The 23135-nt window shown below is 41.4% G+C and overlaps 1 protein-coding gene across 1 annotated transcript in view; it reads left to right on the forward strand.

The window, feature by feature from the left end:
* The window catches only part of LOC118159882 (guanine nucleotide-binding protein subunit alpha-11-like), a gene marked incomplete at its 5' end in the record, with an annotated part of 84951 nt that extends 61990 nt beyond the window's left edge, over positions 1-22961 (forward strand). The window contains 4 exons of the mRNA XM_035314419.1: positions 5911-6039; positions 8043-8172; positions 20761-20797; positions 22948-22961. Of these exons, the coding sequence (XP_035170310.1) occupies positions 5911-6039; positions 8043-8172; positions 20761-20797; positions 22948-22961 (310 nt within the window). The remainder of the gene's footprint in view (positions 1-5910; positions 6040-8042; positions 8173-20760; positions 20798-22947) is intronic.
* Positions 22962-23135: the final 174 nt, after the last annotated feature.

The raw sequence follows: 23135 nt of genomic DNA on the forward strand, positions 1-23135 counted from the left end.
GAAGGAAGGAAGGAAGGAAGGAAGGAAGGAAGGAAGGAAGGAGTGCATATGGTGGCTCTACCCCTGCCAGCAACAAAGTATCCACCTAGCTGCTCACTCTTTCCTAAGTGGGAGGGAGGAGACAACTGGAAGAGCAAAAGTGAGAGAACCTGTGTGTTGAGATAAAGGCAGATTAATAAGTGAAGTGGGGGGGGGAAGAAAAACACTCACAAGTGATACAATGGCAGTCACCACCTCCCACAAGCAGAATAATGCCCAAACAGTGTTCAAGCAATGGCTTGGAGAAGACCTTGAAAAGGTCTGATAGGGTGCCTCTGAGTCTACCAAACACCACCCATTTTATCTATGCACAGATGTGCTACTTGCCAAGCACACAGAGCATAAACATCAGCAGACATAATTTAAATGTTTTTTTCTACATTGCTGCTCTCCAGACTGCGCATTCTCACCTGCAAGGTCACTTGAGCCTATTTACAAACCTCCTCACCAGTCTTTTGTTTTTAACCCATTCCTCCCAACAGGACTACTGCATATCTTAGTAATATGTCCACTATGCTCATGGTGCTGAGGTAGAATAACTAGTTTTACACATTAGATATTACAGCAGAGGCTTTCCAAAGGAATGCAGCAAGACAGTTGTATGAATGGGTCACCTACAAATTTATTATCTTAAAATTCTCCTGTTTTCATGAATACCACTATAACATATAATGATCCTTCTTGTACCCTTCTTTTTTCCCAAATAAAGTCACAAAATAAAAATAAAACCGATGTTTTTGGTGGTGATACCAGTGTATAGTTAACTCTGTTTTGTGTGAAAGAGATAAAATATGTACTTTGAGGAAAAGGCAAGATGACCCAGGCCTTGGAGATGTCTAAAGGATGATTAACTGAGGCACTGCTAACCAGGAAGACAATTATGTTGACATTCTTGAGGGAAGCATCCTGAATTACTTCTTTGAATCAATCAACCTGTCTTGAATAGTTGGCTGAAAAACAAAGATTAGGAGCATTCTAATGTGATGTCTCTGTGAACTATCCTCATTATAATAGTAAAAATCATGCCCCCTAGGCTGGGACACCCCAGCCCAACAAGGGACCATTCCTTTCTGAGGATGTGCAGAATGATTCTGTCATGTCAGTATTATGCTAATTATGTAACCAATTGGAGGCTAGGGGGTTGTACAAACATGTAAATGTGTTGATAAGGAACTGTATAAGGAGTGGTGCAGAAAATCCTTAGGTGTGCCAGCTTTGTGAGAAACAACCTGGTACCCAGACTTCTGCAACTCTGAAATAAACAATATCTCAGCCTAGTGTGTGGATCGGCTTATTGCACACCGGGTAACAAATCCAAACTTTTTATTGGACAACAATTTTTGGTGACACAGATGGGATAGCCTTAGAGGCTTTCCCAAATCGTCTTGCTGGCTGCCAGTGGGGAGAAGGGATTTGCAGGACTCCAGTATGCACCGACCATTTTGACTGGGGACTCCCAGGATCCTCTCCCTGTCCAGAATCAGTAAGCGACTCAACGGTGCAATGCCAAATGTGGGTAAGGTATTATTTTTGGTTAAGGTTGTAAAGGGGGGTTAGGAGGCTTTGTTAAAGAGTTTTGGTTTGGGCCAGCATTTGTAATAAATAGTTTCATGCACGTAGATGGTGACGTCGAGAGTATATGAAGTTGTGGGTCAGTTGTAATATTGGTAAATATTTTCATACACATAGATAGCAGCGACCAGAGTTGTGGGTATAGACTGTTTCGTGTGGTAAAATGGGGACTAGTCCTTCCTCAGAACCAACTCCTTGTTCACCTTTAGGATGCATCCCTAAGAACTGGAATAAGTTTGGTGGGGATCCCCTAAATAAAGGAAAACTGAAGCAATATTGCACGCAGTGGTGGCCTAAATATAAATTAGATGATAGGGAAAATTGACTGAGATTGGGTACTTTGCATTATAATACTATTTTATAACTGATGTTATTTTGTCAAAACAGGCAAATGGGATAAATAGGTAATTAAGCATCTTTTTTTTTTTTTTCTTTATGGAATGATCATGAGACTATAAAAATGTAAACTGTTAATCAATGATGGTAATATAATGATGATGATGTCTGATAAAAAGATTAAGCATCTCTTTAGGTGTTGCTCAGCATGTAGTATCAGAAAGAGGTGTTTGAAACAAGGTGAAGAGGAAGAGGATGTACAGCTTTTGGTATCCAATGAAAGAGATTCAGATCGAGGAAGTATTGTAGATGAAAGGCAAGGAAGTTAAGAGTTTAGGGGAGTGGTAGGATTTATTCCAATTGCAGGGAGAATTGAGGGCACAAAATCCGGTAGCATTTCAGGCCCCACTTCGGGAAGCAGTATGACCTCAGGGATTCATGTTTTTTGTAAAAGTACCATTATAAATTGGAAAGAGTCAGCCGCGTCCTACAGAGAAAATCCTGAGAAGGTATACTGAGTATTTCAAATGACTGTACTTAATCATAATCCTGACTGAAAGACATGCAGGTTTTGTTAAATGTTGAAAGAGAGACAGTTGGTGTTAGAGAAGGCTAATGAAGAAAATAGGAAGATTAATGTAAGAGAAGGCCTGGAGAGGTTCATGCCAGAGCAAGAACTTCCTTGGGCTCCAAATATAGATGGAGGTAAAATGCTTGTAAAACCATATCAGGAGTTAATTTTGTATGGGATTGTGAAAAACACTGTGGCCAATAACATAGTCTCAGGCGAGGATCTCAGTGAGGTAGCATTTTTATTCAAAATTACAATGGCGGGTGTCCTGCAAGCAGGAGCACACCTACTAGTTACATAGCACAGTTTATATACTTTCTCTCTCGATGACTGGGACCCTCCCCTGTTTCCCCATTGACTGGGTACTCCAGATTCACAACCTATCTGACACTCCACAGATAATACATAGCTTTCAGCTGCCAACCTGTTCTTTTTCAAGTTTCTCGTGACTTTTTACTCTATGAGGTGGCAATATTCCTTCCCTTATCTGACTTGACACTGATTTTCACTTAATTGCACTAAGGAGTCTTGTTGTCTGCATTTTACAAGGTTGTCTGGTAAGCTTTCTTATCACTGCAAGCATATCTCAATACCACATTCCTTCCTCCTAAACAATGTAACATCTCTTTGCAAAAACACAAAAACACTCTTTCTTACAGGATTAAGCATGGGTATTAAAGCCTAAGAATATTTCTAAATTATATCAAGTAACCAAGTAATCAAGTAATCATTAAATAAATCAAGTAATCATTATATCAAGGTTCTGATGAGCACAAATCAGCATTTTATGAAAGATTATGCAAAGTAGCTAGGAAATGGATGGATTTAAATCCTGATGAGGCAAATAAAGTAACATTTAATATGTTGTTTATAGGACAATCAGCCACCGATAACCGTTAGAAGTTGCAGAGAGGAGATGGAGTTTCAGGAATGTCTATTTCCCAATTAATTGAGATGAGATGAAGTACAAAGGGAGAAAAGACAAAAAGAGAAACAGAAGAATGGAAAAATGCAGGAAAGTTTGCTTGCAACAGCTATGGTTCAAACCCAGACATCGTCAAGTGGTAAAAGATTTCAAAAAGGAGGAAGAGGCAGGTTGATGGGAAATCGAGGCAGAGGAAGAGGAAAAGGGATTATATATATATATATACACAATATATAATATCTACCCCTTGCCCATCTGAATCATTGGGATTAAATCAGAGCACATATTGTCAGGAGGAGGGGCATTGAAGGAATGAAAGCCCAAAACTGAACCAATCCAGAGAGACAAAATTAACAAGTATTCCTGACGAGGACTTGTTAATGATTGGTACGGAAGAATCAGATTGAAGAGAACCGGGGTCAGAATTAACCAGTACCCCAACAGAGCCCTGGTTCCAGTAAAGCCGGGGAATTAGATTATATATATTTTTAGTAGATACAGCAACCACTTATTTGGTAGTAAACAGTCGCAAGGGACCATTGAGTAAATTCTCTATGTCAGTGATTGGGGCCATGGGAAAGCGAGAGGTTAAACCCTTCTTGCAACCAATTAAATGTGAAATTAAGAAATGAGTTTTGACTCATGAATTTTTATACTTGCTGGAATGTCCCCTTCCTCTCTTTAGGGCGAGACCTATTATATAAACCAGGTGCCCAAATAATCTTTGAGAAAGGAAAAATCCAAGTACATATTCCAGACAACAGAGGGGTGGGAGGAAAAAAGAGGTCAGTTAGTGTTTCAGTGTCTCTTTGGATTTCCTCCTGTGGTTATCCATAACAAATCCACACACCCTGCAACAAATTGATGATCAGCTTATCTATTCGGCTTTTTGTGTAAAACATCTAAGGGCAGATGAAATGCTCAGATTTTCAAGCCCTTTTTCCCATTGGCAGAAACTAGTTCTGAGAAAATATTCAAAATAAATAGAAAAACCCTAGAAAACTGTAGAAGTAGTGTTCTGAGAAAATTTTATCAGAGTACTAACTTCTGAATATATTTTTTTCTAAGATATATGGTTCAAAACATCTTTCTTATTATGTGTAATATTCTCATAGTCAATGTTTACTGTAAGCTTAATCTTTCATGAATAAAATCATAGTGAAGAAAATTTGATAATATTTTTGGCTCTCTGCCAGGGTTAACAAATTAATTCTTCTCTATTTATACTGTAAATTAGAACTCAAATTGCTGTTTCTGTCATTGTTCACGACAACTTTCACTATTTCATAACAAATCATTCTGAGTATCTAGAAGTAGCCTAGTTATTTTTTGTGTTAATTTATTTTTTAAAATAACACCTTAAATAATAACTATGAAGAAAAGAATATATTCAGAGCTTAGTGATATTCAGTGATCTGATAAACTGCACAGAGTCTATTGCTGCCTTCCCCTAGAATGAATCATGGTAGCCTTAGGTTATCTTATCAGTGACTAACTCTGACCAACTAAGTCATCCTTGTGCTTGGAAGTAATCAAATACACAAAATCTTCATTTCCTACAGCAGACATCTAGCCTGGGGAGATCCCAAACTGCCTGGTGCATTAAATTCATGTGCAACTGCTGGATCCAAAGTTGTTGTTTTTTGTTTTTGTTTTTTTTTTTAAGCATCTCTTATGAAAGTTAATTAAAACCTCCAGTGCACTGCTGCTTTATGGTTGAAAATCACCATTAAGCAATAGCAGAAGAGTTGTTTGTTGTAGTTAAAAAGTCATTACAGTTTTATTGCAGTTTCAGATTATTTGCTAACTGACTTGGATGCACATACTGTAGGCTTAATAACTTTATCAGAACTTTCTGCCTGGATGAAGGAATTTCAGGTGCCAGACATCACACTAGATGATCATAGCTCGCCCTACTGACAACAATATCTGGAGAGATTTTTTTTAATCAGTCAGTGTGAGTTTGTTTCTTTTAGCTCCAAAGAGTGCTATTTATCCTCCTACCATTTTGTAACTGATAAAGATCTCTGCTAAATGAGTTAACTGTCACTTGAGAGATTCATATTTATCTATCCATGTATCTGTGGTGACACTACAGAGTAAATATCAAGAAAAATATATTTTGGGATAAAATTATATTGGTTTATATTTCTTAGACATTTTATCATATTATTTGTCAAAACCTGGAAATGAATAATTAAAAATTCTGAATTGTTGGTAGTTCCGTGTGTGAAATCCAAGCAAATTTATATGAAAATCATAATGATTATGCTGTCCTTTTGTACTATTTACTGGAAGTTATGAAAATGTCTATTTTCTTCCCTCTTTTATGCCAATATTGCTCTTTTTCTTTTGCACTTCTTCCTTTCCCACACCCTACTTCTTTTCCCAAGTCTTCCCTTCTCTTCTCCTCAGTAGTATAATGGTGTCACTGTCTTGCATTCCTGTTGTTTCTCCCTGTCTATAGTTATCTTAACGATTTGGACCGCATAGCAGATTCAACCTACCTGCCAACTCAGCAAGATGTGCTTAGAGTTCGAGTCCCAACAACAGGGATCATTGAATATCCATTCGACTTACAAAGCGTCATTTTCAGGTAGAAAAAAGTAGACAGATGCTTTGTTTCTTTTATTCTTTTCCTTTTATATTAGTAATACCATGTACAGGATATTGGTTAAAAGTATAAATTATTCTATGTTTAAAGTTTGAGATTGGTAATTTTATGGTTTTCTCCATATATGAAGGGCAACTATCATTAAAGATGTCAAGAGGATGAGAGACAAATAGATTTTTTCTGAAGTTAATTACTGACAGAAAAACTGGAAGTAATTTTTCAGTAGAATGAGTATAGCTGTTTCATTATGAATAATAATCAGAAAATGCAATCACGTTTCCTTCTGATTCATGTAAATTATGAAATGTAAAGGTACCACTTCTGTACTTGATTTTTAGAAAGAAGTGATATTTTGTAAGTTTACTACCACTGCAACAAATGTTTTTCCCCACAGCTCATTCTGAGTGCAAAAACAGTTGCTTAAAGAATAACTATGCAATTACAATTGCAATTAAGACACCCAAGTGTCTAGTTACATTGAGATGCCTAATGAATTAGGAGTACACTCTGCAGGCAAATTTGAGTTTTTATTTTGGCTATTAACTTTAGTAAATACATTGTATTCAGTTTATGCTCTTAAAACTGGGCAGCTGTAACAAGCTGGGCAACTTTAATCCTAACCCATAAACTCTCAGTCAGCTCCTCCCTCATCCATCTCCAGGCAGAGCTCCATGCACTCTAGCTCACATAGAAAACAAGAACCCCTTCCTCATCTCCCCAGCCTGTCCTTCCTAAAAAGCCTGTATACTTTCATTGCAACATTTCAGTCATGGGAATTATCCCACCATGTCCATGATCCCAGAAAGATTGTAGCTCTGCAACTGTATGCACATTTCTAACTCATCTTGTTTATTTCCCATCCTACGTGCATTAGTATACAAGCAATTTAGAGACACACCCCAACATGTTGGATGTGGTGGACTTATCCATAATGGTGCCTTGTAGACACATCTTTGCTTACCTGCAAGTGCTGGAGGTGACCCTGCTTAACCCCCATTTTGTTGATTTTGCAATTCCTCCCTTTCACATTACCCCATGCCCTTTGTTCAGCAGCCCTGTTTATGAGTCCCTCACAGGGCTGCTGGTTACTCTCCCCCCCCCATTCCTGGGGAGGAACAAACTCATGCACCAGTATATCCTGGGAGCTACACAGAGTCTATTGCTGCTTCTCTGTCAAGCTGCTTGGCAGAAAATGACCTAGGGGATTCTGGTGGACACCAAGTTGAACATGAGTCAGCAGTGTGCCCTTGACACAAAGAAGAAATCCTGGGCTGCATTAGGCAAAGTACTGCCAACAGGTCAAGAGAGGTGATCCTTTCCCTCTATTCAGCATTGGTGAGGTTGCATCTCTGTTCGGTTCTGGGCTCCCCATTAGAAGAGAGACATGGAGCTACTGGAAAGAGTTCAACAAAGGGCCACGAAGATGATCAAGGGACTGGGGTATCTTTCCTAGGAGGAAAGGCTAAGAGAGTTAGGACTGTTCAGCCTAGAGAAGGCTCAGAGGGAATCTCATCAATGTCTATAAATACTTGAAAGGAGGCTGCAATGAGTACAGATCCAGGCTCTTTCCATTGGTGCCCGGTGTCAGAACAAGAGGCAATGGGCACAAACTGGAACACAAGAGATTCTGTCAAAACATCAGGAAACACTTCTTTACTGTGCGGGTGACTGAGCACTTGAAGAGGTTGCCCAGAGAGGTTGTGGAGTCTCTCTCTTTGGAGATCTTCAAAAGCTGTCTGGACTTGGTCCTGGGCAAGTGGTCCTGCTTGAGCCAGGCAGGTTGGACCAGATGACCTACAGAGGTCTCTTCCAACCTGAACAATTCTACAATTCTGTGAAATATTAATGGAATTATCATTTTTAAAAAGAAAAACAAACCAAATTGTGTTTTCATCTAAATTCTTGAATTCAATGTTCCATATGTGACTGTATGTTTATCTGCAAAGGTATTTGTAGAATTTATGTGGTCATTGTTAATTTTGCAGAATGGTGGATGTAGGAGGCCAACGATCAGAAAGAAGAAAATGGATACATTGCTTTGAAAATGTCACATCTATCATGTTCCTAGTAGCCCTTAGTGAATATGATCAAGTGCTTGTGGAGTCAGACAATGAGGTAAGAAAACATCAGCATAAATGACCAGCTTTGAAGAAAAAATAATTCCACTAAAAATCATTTTAAATTTTATTTAAAATTTGGTTAAAACACACGTTTTTGGAGAGCTTCAGTAGAAATGTGTGTGTTTTTACATAATTATTTGGAGATTAAAATTGTTGGACTAGTAAAGTATACTGATTTAACAGTTTGTGCTAAACATCAAAATTCAAATTTGTTAGTTCTTCTAAGACGTTTTCAAAGCAGACTGGCTTGTCAAGTCCCATCTGTTTTCCAGATGTCTACCAGCAGTTGTATGCAACTGCATGCAATAGAATTAGAAGTTCTACAGGGATCAAGAGGCTAAGACTCAAATAATATGATACAAACTGATCTCCTCAATGGAGAGTCAGTGCAACCTATCTATTTTGTGTTAAAGTGGATTGGAAATGACTGTAGAGAGTTGTTCTTATTGTAGCTAATTGTACAGTTAATGTTGTGTAGCAGAGCCATAAAAATCTGCAGTGGGAATGAAAACAATTCATAGGTTATTTAACCCTATGGGTTCAAAACCCTAGGGTTTTATGACCCTAAAGTACTAAACTTCATTATATTGACTTAAAGTTCAAGATTTATATTCACTTATATTTTCTAATTGTATTGTTATTTCAAAGAATAACAGAAGTAAGAAGTTGGTGAAGTTTGAATTAAGCAGGCAAAATGTAGTAGTGGCCAGTGTTTTATATACAGTTTACAGAGTAGGAAGCTTATTTAATACTTGGATTTTTTTTTCCTTCATGAAGACTATTCCAGTTATTCAGCAAACTTCTTTTTATTTTTGTATTCCTCTAATGTCACAGGTATCAGAAATAGACATATATCTTTGATGTGTTGTTAATTATTTTTCTCAGCATAATGATCTGACAGAATGACACTAACAGTATTGTGCTTTTAACTAGAGCCCAAGTATAGAACATAGGGTGGAATATGAATGCCACAAGAAAAATAGTAGTGCAAATAGGCTGCAGCATAAAATACATCCTGCTTTGTGGGGTAGGGAAAGCATTTATACTCTTCTAGAGATTAATTTAAGGCTGTAATGTGTGCTATAAAAAGGCTCCTAGTCTTTGAACATTTTGGTTTATGGTAAATGTAAATCATTGAAACAGTCTTTTGAGGAGGAGATAACAGAAACCTCACTTTCACAATTTTGCATATAAGTTAGTGTGTTAAATTATTTCTTACTGTGGTGGGTTAACCTTGGCTGGTAGCCAAGTGCTCATCAAGCTGCTCTCTCACTCCCCCTCCTCAGTAAGATAGGGGAGAAAATAAGATGAAAAAGTTTGTGGGGTGAGATAAGGACAGGGAGATTACTCAGGAATTATTGTAATGGACAAAACAGACTTGACTTGGTGACGATTCATTTAATTTATTGCCAGTTAATAGTAGAATAAGATAGTGAGAACTAAAAAAAAAAAAAAAAGCAAACTAACTAAAAACACCTACCCACCACCCTTCTTCCCAGGCTAAAATTCAACCCTGATTCTTCTACCTCCTCCCCCTAGATTTGCATGGGGGGTAGAGAATGGGGGTTGCGGCAGTTCATAACAGTACATCTCTGCAGCTCCTTCCTCTCCACACTCTTCCCCTGCTCCAGTGTGGGGTCCCTCCCACTGGATACAGTCCTTCAGGAACTGCTCCAACATGGATCCTTCCAGTGGGATGCAGTTCTTCAAGAACTGCTCCAGCATGGGTCCATACCATGGAGTACAGTCCTTCAGGAATTGACTACTCCAGCGTGGGTCCCCTACAGAGCTACTGTTCCTGCCATGAGCCTACTCTTTAATTGGGCTTTCCAGAGACTGCAGTTTCCTTCAGGGCATATCCACCTGTTCTGGCATGGGGTCCTCCACAGACTGCACTTTGGACATCTGCTCCACTGTGGTCCTCCATGGTCTTCAGGGGGACAACCTGCTTAACCATGGTCTTCTCCATGGGTTACAGGGGAATCTCTGCTTCAGCGTCCTGAGCACCTCCTCCCCTTGCTTCTTCACTGACTTTGGTGTCTTAAGAGTTTTCTCTCACATCTTTTCTCACTCTTCTCTCTCACAGCTGCTGCACAGCATTTTTTCCCCCTTTCTTAAATATGTCAACACAAAAGCACAACCAGCATCACTCATTGTTTAAGCTTTAGCCAATGGTGGGTCCCTTTTAGAGATGGCTGGAACTGGCTGTCAGACATAGTGGCAGCTCCTGGACTCACAGATAACATCTTTGCAGCCTCTTCCCCCCCTGCTCCCACTACCAAAACCTTCCCACATAAACCCAATATAATAACTTAGACGTTCTTTAGAAGCTGGAACAATATCTTCCTGGGCTTTCCGAGTATACAATCTTGCCCTGTGTTCTCATCAGCTAAAACTGTTCACGTTACAAACTGAATGGAATATATGGACTGAACATTTCCCTTCTGTCTTGGGCTCTACTACCACTTTAAAATGACTGAAGTGATACTTTTCAATGATTTTATTTTCAACTCTTATAAAAAAGATCTTACTCATAAAGCTGTCTTGATTTCTTAAGCTTTCACTTTCAAAATGTTTTGTGGAGGTAAAAGCTCTAAAACTCTTATTTCTCTCAAAGATGGTTCTTCTACCTCACTGATAAACTATTCAAGTTTCTTATTAACACCAGTGAAAAAGTTTTGAACCTTTTTGTCTTTCAGTTTGAAATGTTCATAACTTTAATTTAAACCATTTTTTTTTCTAAGTAAATCATACATACAGCAAAGCCTTTGACACGGTCTCCCACAGTATTCTCCAGGAGAAGCTGGAAGCCCATGGCTTGGACAGGTACACTCTTTACTGGGTTAAAAACTGGTTGGATGGCCAGGCCCAGAGAGTGGTGGTGAACGGAGTGAAATCCAGCTGGCAACCGGTCACAAATGGTGTTCCCCAGGGGTTGGTATTGGGGACCATCCTCTTTAATATCTTTATTGATGATTTGGATGAGGAAATTGAGTGCACCCTCAGTAAGTTGGCAGGTGACACCAAGTTGGGGGGAAGTGTCAATCTGCGGGAGGGTAGGAAGGCCCTACAAAGTGACCTGGACAGGATGGGCTGATGGGCAGAGGCCAATGAGATGAGGTTCAACAAGGCTAAGTGCCAGGTCCTGCACCTTGGTCACAATAACACCATGCAGCACTACAGGCTTGGGGGAGAGTGGCTGGAAAGCTGTGCAGAGGAGATCACAGGGAGATCACTCAATAATTATTGTCACAGGAAAAACAGACTCACCATAGGAAGATTAATATTTTTTTTTGCCACTTACTAACAAGCTATAGGAGTGAGAAACAAAGAAAACAAACTAAAAGCACCTTCCACCCCCTTCCACCTCCTCCCCCTGAGCAGCACAGGGGAATGGAGAAATGGGGGTTGCTGCCATTCTATAGATTCTCCTCTGCCACTCCTTCACAGTCACTCTCTTCCCTTTCTCCAACATAGGGTCCCTACCATGGGATGCAGTCCTTCCCAAAATGATCCTACGTGGGCTTCCCACAGGCAGCAGCTCTTCAAGAACTGCTCCAGATATGCGTCCGTACCACAGGGTCTATCCAGGAGCAAACTGCTCCAACCTGGGTCCCCCACAGGCAGCGTCTCCTGCCAGATCACCTGCTTCTGCGTGGGCTCCTCTCCACATGCTACAGGTCTGACCCAAATTCTGCTCCAGTGGGGGCTCTCCATGGGCCGCAGCCTCCTTCAGGTCAGATCCACCTGCTCCACTGTGGTCTCCTCCACGGGCTGCAGCATGGAACCCTGCTCTAACATGGTGCACCATGGGCTGCAGGAGGACAACCTGCTTCACCATGGTCCTCTCCACAGGCCACAGGGGAACATCAGCTCTGGCTTCTGGAGCACCTCCTCCCCCTCCTTCTTTACTGACCTTGGCATCTGCAAGAATGTTCATCACTCCTCACTCTCCCAGATGCTGTTCTGCAGCAGTTTTTTTCCCTTTACTCAAATATGCTCTCACAGAGATGCAAACAACATCACTTATTGGCTCAGATATGGCCAGCGGCAGGGCCCTTTGGAGCCTGCTGAAAGTGGTCCTTATCTAATATGTGGCAGCTTCTGGATTCTTTTCACAGAAGTCACCCCTACAGCCTCCTGCTACCAAAACCTTGCCACGTATACCCACTACACACTGTACTCTGGAGAGGCCGCACCTTGAGTACTGTGTTCAGTTTTGGGCCCGTCACTAAAAAAAAGCCATTGAGGCCCTGGAACATGTCCAGAGAAGGGCTACAAAGCTGGTGAAGGGTCTGGAACACAAGTCCTATGAGGAGCAGCTGAGGGAACTGGGGTTGTTTAGTCTGGAGAAGAGAAGGGTCAGGGGAGACCTTGTTGCTCTCTGCAACTACCTGAAAGGCCTCTTCTCGCAGTTAACTGGTGATAGGACAGGAGGGAATGACCTCAAGTAGCTCCAGGGGAGGTTTAGTTTGGAAATTAGGAGAAATTTCTTCTCAGAAAGAGTAGTTAGGCATTCGAAGGGGTTGCCCAGGGAGGTGGTGGAGTCACCGTCCCTGGGGGTGTGTAAGGAAAGGTTGGACGTGGTTCTTAGGGACATGGTTTAGTGGGTGATATTGGTGGTAGGGGGATGGTTGGACCAGATGATCTTGGAGGTCTTTTCCAACCTTAATGGTTCTATGATTCTATACAAAACCTTGGGGCACATACTAGCAGCCTTACCTTTGGGGTGGATCGAGTCTTTCTTGGAGCTAAGCACCAATCTGGGCAACTTAGGTTTGGCTTTCAGTAAGCTGTAGCCTGTCTATATAGACTTTTTTGATTTTTTTTTTTTTTGGTATACCAGAACACCACTTTATTCCCATCCTTTTCCCTTCTCCAGTCCCATAAATCATGAATGCATTTATTCCACATAAAGCAAAGTGTATTTTTCTATGAACATGGGTATGACAAATATGAAAAGGTTTTAAATGTGTTATTTCTCATATAAAATTAAATTATTTACAAGAAACATTGCTTTTATTTCTCACTGTGGTGTGACAGGTTCATTAGGAAAGACAATAACTGAACTTGAGTGTTTTTTAAATTAGTCAATGAATATTTTTCACTCTAAAATTCAAATAACTTTTAAATTATGAAATGGTATTAAAATTTAAGCACGAAAGTGAGAGTGCGAATAAATGCCCTACTTTCTTCTTATGCATAGCATCAGCGTGATGCTATGGTAGAATCTAATCCTTCTCTGATCATTATGCCTGTCTTTTTAAGAAATGTGACTCAAAAACTTGCACTGTTCTTCTACTTCTTTTGCATTGCTTTCAATGGCCTGATTAAACAGTATGATTTTTGTAAGATGGCCTACTTTCTTCTAATTAGTCCACTTCATGATATAGCCTGAAGTCTTACTCCTTGTAACTTGCTTTAACAAAGAAAACTATACTTTTAAATTATCTGTGCAATTATTTTCAGTTAAAACATAGTTTCATTAATCTCATTTTCTGAAGGGATGAAAGACATGGACTCCTGAAGGCTCTTGAACAGGAGACGTTTATTGCCCTTTTTTACTACTACATATACTTTCCCCGTAGCCCCACGTGCTGTCCACATGCCCGATTCTGTCATACAATTGGTTAGAGACCCTTAGACGCACCTCGAGCCAGCCAGCAATTGGCCACTGCCCAGAGCTCATCTTTAACACTGTAGCCAATTTACTTTATCTCAACCTTGCTAAAGTTTTTGTTTCTACCGCTTGTTTCCTCATTATCCCTAATTCAGGGACATGTGAAACAGCACGAAGCCACCTGTGAATTCCTTTCCTACAATTTTCTTTTATAAATTTACACCTATAACAACAACTATTTGCCATTCAGCACACCTGTGTTTGTTTTATGAACGGTCATCAGTCTGAAACTATTTTAGAACTCTTAAGACTGAGGTTTGTATTTTCAAAATGTAGTGCATAATAGACTAGCTGCTGTAAATGGGTTTCTTCCCTTGTTTAGCTTACTCAAGAGAAATGAATTTGGATTATAAATCAGATGAGTCTACAGTAGTTTGAGAGGTATCGCTAGTATATCTCAAGGGCTTTTTACTCACTGGATACGTGTAAGATTGAGTTAAATACAATTTCTGACTTCATACACTTGGAGGAATTAAGTATTCAAAGTTCAGAAGAATGTACTATAACTACTCTCTAAGGGTATCATAGAATCATAGAACGGCTTGGAATGGAAGGGACCTTAAAGATCTATTTTCAACGCCCCAATGAATTGCGAAAACTGACTCCACAATAAGATTGTAAAGTAGGTATGTTTATTCAGCGCTGGGCAGCACGGGGGGTAGTCCCACCACAGTCATGCGCAACAACTCGCATTCTCTTTTATCCCCTAAAATATTACATACGCATTAAGTTTTGCAACACACCTATACATATTCATTTCCTAGCTCCGCCTAGCCCCGCTTTGTATGCTAATTATCTTATCAGTCCTTCTGCACTTGCGTAGTATTCTCTGGTGGTCGTCCGGGTGGTCGTCAGGTGGTCGTCAGGATGAAGTAAGACGTCTTCCTCAGAGTTGAACTTTTAACCTCGTCTCCCTGCGCATGCTCCCTGAGCCCTTGGTTACAATCTGAGCCATAAGGTTGGTTTGGTCCGGTTCTTGGGGTCCGAGGGGCTCCTGTTATCTTGAGGCCTTGCATGTTTATCTTATCCTTTGTAAACAGTCCTCCTTATCTTTGAGCCCTTGCTCACAGTCCGAACAATAAGGTTACATTGATCTGGTTCTTGGAGCCCCAGGGGCTCATCAGGAGGCCTAGTCTCAGCATAGGCCCAGTACATCGCAAATGTAGCACATATTAAACAATGAGTGTTGTCTATATATTTATTCTTAATCAGTCACTCTCTAATTTCTAATCCCATGTTTCAGTCCCCCCTTTTCTGGAAAATCTTAGTAAATTCTTTTTCTTAATATAAAAATTTTTCTTCCCAAGCTCTCTGATATGTATCCCTCAATGCCTTGCCTTGTACTTTTGTCAAGGAAGCTAATATCACCATTCATTGTAACAATTTCCAATTCCAAACAAGCATTAAAACAAAACAATATTAAACTTATACCAACTAATATCAATAAAACAATAATTGGGTGACATAATGTGTTCAAAATCCCGGTTGCAGTTGGCAACCATCTGAAGAGGGTGATTTGTGTCACAGTTGTGATTTGTGTCTTGTTTTATTCTCTGCTAAACTCTGTTTATTTCACTAAGGTGAGGTTCATATATATTGTGTTGTCAGACTTGATCAACTGGTGGGATACCACTGGTGCCAAATATAGAAAATCACATCCGATGATTCTAACAAAGTTACAAATACAAAAGTTAGAATGATTTTTGCTAGGGAGAGTTACGTTTTCCTTATCTACCTCTACAAAAGCACGAGCAGTTCTTAAACACACACGCCCTTGACCAATATATACAAGCACAGTCTTTTGACTAGTATTTGGATTAATTTCAAAGTGGCAAACACCTTGCTCAGTGTCAAGACATACATCCTGAGCATCAGTTGTGTTGCTTTCACAAATCCTTCCCTAATGATCAAGGCAGCTGTTGCCTGCATCCATAACTGCTTGTATACAACTAAAAGCTAAAGATAGGTTATCTTGAACCATACTAAGTGCATCTATTATAAGTTTGTGGTCTTGGTCTTTAGCCTTTTCCCATCTCAGTAACACCTTTGAAACTTGCCAATGCCAATAAGGATGATTGTAGGGGCTGTTTTAGTTTTGTCAAATCACTTGTTGCTGTGGCCAGCTTATTCATTAATATTTCTGAATCAATTCGATTTAAAACTCCTAATCCTGTTCCTAGCATTCCAATTAAGTCTCTTTGTGTCCTGCCCCTGAGGTGTGCTTGCTTTTGTGACCATATCGTCCAGCCAAAAACAGCTAATTGCTACAGTCTGTGTTAATATAAAATTATACCAACAATCTAATTTACCTGGGTGGATGCAACCTTCTTATTGGCCACTTCTGGAAATCGGTTTTACTAAAATCCCTGTTACTTTCTTGTGGGTTGTTCCATTAATCATTTGGCACCCTATTTTAATTTTGTCCCCTATGGTTCTTTGGTGTGTCCACTCTTCCCCTAATTTTTGCCATTCTGATAATGTATGTAAATGGTCACCATTTGTTCACCAAATAACCACAACTTCTAACTTTCCATTAATGCTCTTATCTTCTGTTGTTACAGCTTCGGACCAAGGCCACTCCCCATTCTCTATTGTCATAGAGGCACCTTCCAATTCTTGAATCAGTTACAACTATAAGTCACAAAAATAAAATGATTCTGTTAACTAAATTTTTTGCTAATTACATTACTAAATACTCCCAACTGTAATGTCCTCATTTTGTTCGACTAAGCTTCAGTTTCAGTTCACCGTCACCCGGCGTTACTTTCCAGGGGGCTTCTGGAGCTTTCTTCACTCGAGAATGGTGAATCCAGGCACTCTGTTCCTTGACCTTAATTGCGGTGAAGGTAGCAAGGAGCACCTGGTATAGTCCTTCCCACTGTGGTTTCAAAGTTTTCTCTACAAGAGACTTAGTTACCTCTCAGGCTTTGGCAGTCCTACTAGGGAAAACCTCTGGCCATCCTGAAAAGGTCTCTGTTAACACCAGTAAATATCGACACCCCCCTTTTCTTGGAAGTTTAGAAAAGTAAATTTGCCACTGTTGCCCAGGCCCATGTCCTTTTCCAATTTGACCCAGTTTTGGTTTGGGGGCATTTTTGGGGTTAGTCTGGAGACAAAGATCACATTAAGTTATTTGAGTGATGGTAGCATATAAGTTCCTGGCAATAATTTTTCCAATTAGATAGTTATACAAAGCATCTATTCCCCAATATGTTTTCTGGTGTTTTTTCCTTAGCAGTGACTACAATAAATTGGAGGGGATGACTAGCTTCCACTTCCCTTCTTTGGTAATAGCCCATCCCTCTTGGTTGTATTTTCCCTTTTGACTTTCGATTAATTTTCTATCCTTTTTGTTATATACAGGCTTACCTTCAAGGGGAATCTGCCCATCTGGAATCAGGGCTCCTTCAGTTGCTGCCCCACCTTCTGCTGCTTCTTTTGCCTCTCAGATCATTTCCTTTCTCCAATTTTGAGCTCACTTTCTGGTGTGCCTTAATGTGCATGATTGCTACCTTTTCAGGGAGCTGAACTGCTTCCAATAATCACATTATCTCTTTCACATGTTAGATGTTTTTCCCTTGTGAGTTCAACAGTCCTCTTTCCAGATGGCTCCGTGTGCATGTACAACCCCAAATGCATATCTCGAGTCCATATAGATGTTTATCTTCTTTCCTTTTGCCATTTCCAAGGCACGGGTCAGAGCAATTATCTCGGCCTTTTGTGCAGAGGTATCTGTTGACAAAGGTCCGGACTCTAGTACCTCTCTGCAAGTGGTAACTGCATACCCAGCATGTCGTTTTCTGCTGATGACGTAGCTGCTCCCATCAGTAAACCAGATCTCCACATCATCAAAAGGAGTATCCTTCAGATCTGGACGGCTGGAGTAGGTAGCTTCGATGGTCTCCAGACAGTCATGATGTACTGGCTCCCCTTGGTTTCCACTGAGGAATGAAGCTGGGTTGACAATGTTAGTTACCACTATTTCTATCTACCATGATAGCTTGGTATTTCAAGAACCTTTGTGGGGAAAGCCAGTGACCGCCTTTCACTTCCAGCACTGCAAACACTGTGTGAGACACTAGCACAGTTATTTTCTGGCCCAAGGTGAACTTGTGTGCTTCCTGGATATTTAGCACCACTGCTGCAACAGCTCTGAGGCATCCAGGCCATCCCTTGGCAGCAGCATCCAGCTGCTTAGAAAAATAAGCAACTGCCCTTCGATATGGGCCCAGGTCCTGTGCTAGTATTCCCAGGGCAATCCCCGTCCAGGCCACACATGCTTCTTCTGTCTGGGTGGTTATGAGGAGGTCATCTACATACTGCAACAGCCTTCCTTCTCCTGATGGGGCTTCCCAGGTCTCCAAGTCCTTTGCAAGTAGTTCTCCGAACAAGGTGGGTGAGTTCTTAAATTCCTGGGGCAACCTTGTCCATGTGAGCTGTATTTTGTGCCCACTCTTAGGGCTTGTCCAATCAAATGCAAAGATTTTCTGGCTGGCTTCATGGAGAGGGAGGCAAAAGAAGTCATCCTTCAGGTCTAAAACAGTAAACCAAGTTAGTTCTGGTGTTAAGCATTTTAATCAATTATCAGGCTAATTCCTTCTCTGTCTTCCTTTTCAAGGGGTACTGTTTAATTCTGACTGGCTGTTTTCCTTCCTTAAGTTTAATTTGTATTGGAAGTGCATTTTTTTTGCCTTCCCTGGTACATTAGAAGATCATACTCCAGGAAACACTTGACTTAGGATTTCCTCACTAATTTCCTCTTTGGTCTCAATAGCTGTCAATATCAAACTCAACACTTCCACATATCATTTACCTCCAGATCATTTACCTCCAGAATAATCTCCCCATTTTTAAATGAAATGGTTGCTTGTAATCTTTCCAATAAATCTCTCCCTAGGAGTGACTCCAGGAGCTGGGCATGTATAGGAACTTGTGAATGCCTCACTGTTTCCCATATTTATATTTCAATGGTTTGCAGAAATACACTATTTCAGATTGGCCAGTTGCCCGCTTCACTACAACGTAATCATTCCCCACTGATGCTAATGCTTTATATAAAACTGAATATGTTGCCCTCGCATCCACCAGAAGTTCCACCTCTTTTCTCTCCTTCCCCAGCTTCATTTTTATAACCAGCGGATCTGCTGGGGTAAATTCCCTCGGTCCTCTTCAGTCGTCTTTTGCACGCATGACTACCACCTCCCTTCCCCAGTTTCCTTTTCCATTTCTTTTCTGTTCCAGGCATTTGTTTTTCCAATGCCCAAATTTCTTACATAGGGCACATTAATCCTTGCCTAGCCGGGGCTGTCCCTGTCTGGGTCTCCTTTTTCCTTCTTCCCTAATAGCTGTTATCAGTCTCTTCTGCATGTTTAATTGAGGAAGATAAAAGTCCTCTCTCCTTCCAAATTCCCCCGTGTACATGCACCACACCAAAGGTGTATTTCAAATCTGTCCAAATGTTTGCCAGCTCAAGAGCTCTTATCAAGGCGATGATTTCCACCTTTTGGGCTGATGTTTGTTACCGCATATCCTGTGAGGCACAATCCCCAGCGGACGAAGCTGCTGCCATCTATGTACCAATCCTCCCCATCTTCTAGGGGTGTTTCCTAGAAGTCTGGTCAGCTGGAGTATACCGTGTTCATGGTCTTGATGCAAGATCTGGTGATCTGGAAACAGTTACTGAGGAAAGAGTCTGGGTTCATAGTATTAGTGCCGAAAAAATATTAGTAAACTAACAGTCCATGATACACATTCCTTTTCTTCTTCAGTAGTTATCATTTGTGTATTGCAACAGTGTCCCCTTTTCCCGAAGGGGTCTTTCAAACTTCAAGATCACAGGCTAGTTGTTTCCTGAATATGGTGGGGCTATTCTTGAACCCCTGTGGCAACACTGTCCAAGTAATCTGAGTTTTCCGTCCTCTATTAGGATTTTCCCATTCAAAGGCAAAGAGTTTCTGTTTTTCATTTGCCACGGGCAGGCCGAAAAAGGCATCCTTTAAATCTAGTACCATGAACCAAACTTGACTATTTTTCTAATTTTGTAATTCCAATCATTTTTCCCAATTTAAATTTCAAGCGTTGCAAAAAAAAATGACTTTTCCTGTTGGCCAATTGCTCCTATTACATTTACAGAGTAATTACCACAGAGAAAGAAGCTCCCTTAACCAACAAAAATTCAAGCCTCTCTCTTCGTTCCCTAGCTTTATTTCAACCAGTGGACCTGCTAGGGTAGATGCCCCAGGTCCCCCTTATTCCTGACTGTTTTAAGTTTATCCTGCAGCCTAAGACAATTTATTTCTGATATCAGGGGGCCAATTGCCCTAGAAAGAGGCTAGCCAATTGCCTCTGTTTTCTGAAGCCAGGTCCATTTTTAAAAAAAATATTATTATTATTTTTATTTTGCATTTCAAAAGTTGGTCCAAAAATTCCATAGGGGTTTCTTTTGGACCTTGTTGGAACAAATTCTCAATTCCCAATTTAACCAGATTTTGGTATAGCCGTTCATAATTTCCTGAGTGATTAGGGTCTCAGATGGGGGTGTCGGTCAGGGGAATCACAGAATCACAGAATTTCTAGGTTGGAAGAGACCTCAAGATCATCAAGTCCAACCTCTGACCTAACACTAACAGTCCCCACTAAACCATATCCCTAAGCTCTACATCTAAACGTCTTTTAAAGACCTCCAGGGATGGTGACTCCACCACTTCCCTGGGCAGCCCGTTCCAATGTCTAACAACCCTTTCGGTAAAGAAGTTCTTCCTAAGATCCAACCTAAAACTCCCCTGGCGCAACTTTAGCCCATTCCTCCTCGTCCTGTCACCAGGCACGTGGGAGAACAGGCCAACCCCCACCTCGCTACAGCCTCCTTTAAGGTACCTCTAGAGAGCGATAAGGTCACCCCTGAGCCTCCTTTTCTCCAGGCTGAACAAGCCCAGCTCCCTTAGCCGCTCCTCGTAAGACTTGTACTCCAGGCCCCTCACCAGCTTCGTAGCCCTTCTCTGGACTCGCTCAAGCACCTCCATGTCCTTCTTGTAGCGAGGGGCCCAAAACTGAACACAGTACTCGAGGTGCAGCCTCACCAGAGCCGAGTACAGGGGGACGATCACTTCCCTAGCCCTGCTGGCCACACTGTTTCTTATACAGGCCAGGATGCTGTTGGCCTTCTTGGCCACCTGAGCACATTGCTGGCTCATATTCAGCCGACTATCAACCATCACTCCCAGGTCCTTCTCTGCCTGGCAGCTCTCCAACCACTCATCTCCCAGCCTGTAGCGCTGCTTGGGGTTATTGCGCCCCAGGTGCAGGACTCGGCACTTGGCCTTGTTGAACTTCATGCAGTTGACCTCAGCCCATCGGTCCAGCCTCTCCAGATCCTCCTGCAGAGCCTTCCTACCCTCGAGCGGATCGACACACGTACCTAACTTGGTGTCATCTGCAAACTTACTGAGGGTGCACTCAATGCCCTCATCCAGATCATCGATGAAGATATTGAAGAGGACCGGCCCCAGCACCGAGCCACTAGTGACCGGCCTCCAACTGGATTTGACTCCATTCACCACAACTCTTTGGGCCCGGCTATCCAGCCAGTTTCTAACCCAACGAAGCGTGCGCCAGTCCAAGCCAAGAGCAGCCAGTTTCTTGAGGAGAGTGCTGCAGGAAACGGTGTCAAAAGCCTTGCTGAAGTCAAGGTAGACCACATCCACAGCCTTTCCCTCATCCACTAAATGCATTGCTTTGTCATAGAAGGAGATCAGGTTAGTCAAGCAGGACCTGCCCTTCATAAACCCATGCTGACTGGGCCTGATCACCTGCTTGCCCTGCAAGTGCTGCGTGATGACTCTCGAGATAATCTGCTCCATGAGCTTCCCTGGCACTGAGGTCAAACTGACAGGCCTGTAGTTTCCCAGGTCAGTCCTCCGGCCCTTCTTGTAGATGGGCGTCACATTTGCTAGCCGTCAGTCAACTGGGAGCTCCCCCGATAGCCAGGACTGTTGATAAATGATGGTAAGCGGCTTGGCCAGCACCTCTGCCAGTTCTCTCAGTACCCTTGGGTGGATCCCATCCGGCCCCATCGACTTGTGCACATCCAAGTGCCGTACCAGGTCACCAACCATTTCTTCATGGATAGTGAGGGCCACATCTCTCTCCCCATCCCCTTCCACCAGTTCAGGGTACTGGGTATCCAGAGAACAATCGGTATTGCCGCTAAAGACTGAGGCGAAGAAGGCATTAAGCACCTCCACCTTTTCCTCATCTCTTGTAACTAAGTTTTCCCCCCATCCAGTAAAGGATGGAGATTCTCCTTAGTCCTCCTTTTTGTGTTGATGCACAATGCAATCGTTGAATGCAATCGTTGATAGTTCCCTGAGCAGTTGTTTTAAGGATTAGTTGTAATGGAAACAGAAAAGCAGCTCTCTCAGACCCATCATGGTCCCTCTGTCCCAGAGGGCTCACACCCGTGATTTTGAGATCTCAGCCTCAGGTTGAGGCAGAACTATTAACATCCCTACATCCTCTTTCCCTGCTCATTCAACTTCAAACAGCTTTATCAAATACTACATGCCACACCTTTAACACCTTCAACAACCGTATTAACACTTCCTTTATCTTTCTCCAGCCTGTACTTTTCTAATGCCAGCACCAAAGGCTCCGTCAGGGGCCAACTTAATTCCATACCTTTTCCCTCCAAGATGCTGAAACAACATAGCAGTATACAACATTTCATCCCATTTCCCTTCTCTCCTCAAAAACATTGATTGCAAGATATTGTTATAGTCGATTGATCCATAAAGTGGCCATTTAGCTTATATAGTGGCCACCACTGATTGCAATACTTAGTGAAAGTCCTCTTGCTTTCTGTGCCCCCTGTTCTAACAATATCCTTCCAATGTGCCAATATGCAGCCAAGGAGGCTTTCTTTAAAACGTCTTTGTTTCGGATATTACTCATCTGCTTAATTTCCCATTCCCATTTATTTAATTATTTATTACTATTCCTTATTAGATACTGGCCTTTGTTTCAATTTCCACACAAACCTTTTTATTGCAGTTTTTTACTATCTTTTCCTAATCTTCTTCCCAAATGTCCCAGTTCTCTGGGATTAAACTCTTCTTTCCACATACAAACTTTACTGATTATTAGTGAGCCCCATTCCAATCATAAATCCACAGGACTTCGGGAAAACACCTGAAGCACTCAGCCTTCTGTTTTCTAGACAAAGGACACCACCTTTTCCACAAAATTTCCATTTCAAAAGGACCGAATTTCAAGCCAAATGC

Source organism: Oxyura jamaicensis, unplaced genomic scaffold (assembly GCF_011077185.1).
Source record: "Oxyura jamaicensis isolate SHBP4307 breed ruddy duck unplaced genomic scaffold, BPBGC_Ojam_1.0 oxyUn_random_OJ72543, whole genome shotgun sequence".
Taxonomy (NCBI): domain Eukaryota; kingdom Metazoa; phylum Chordata; class Aves; order Anseriformes; family Anatidae; genus Oxyura; species Oxyura jamaicensis.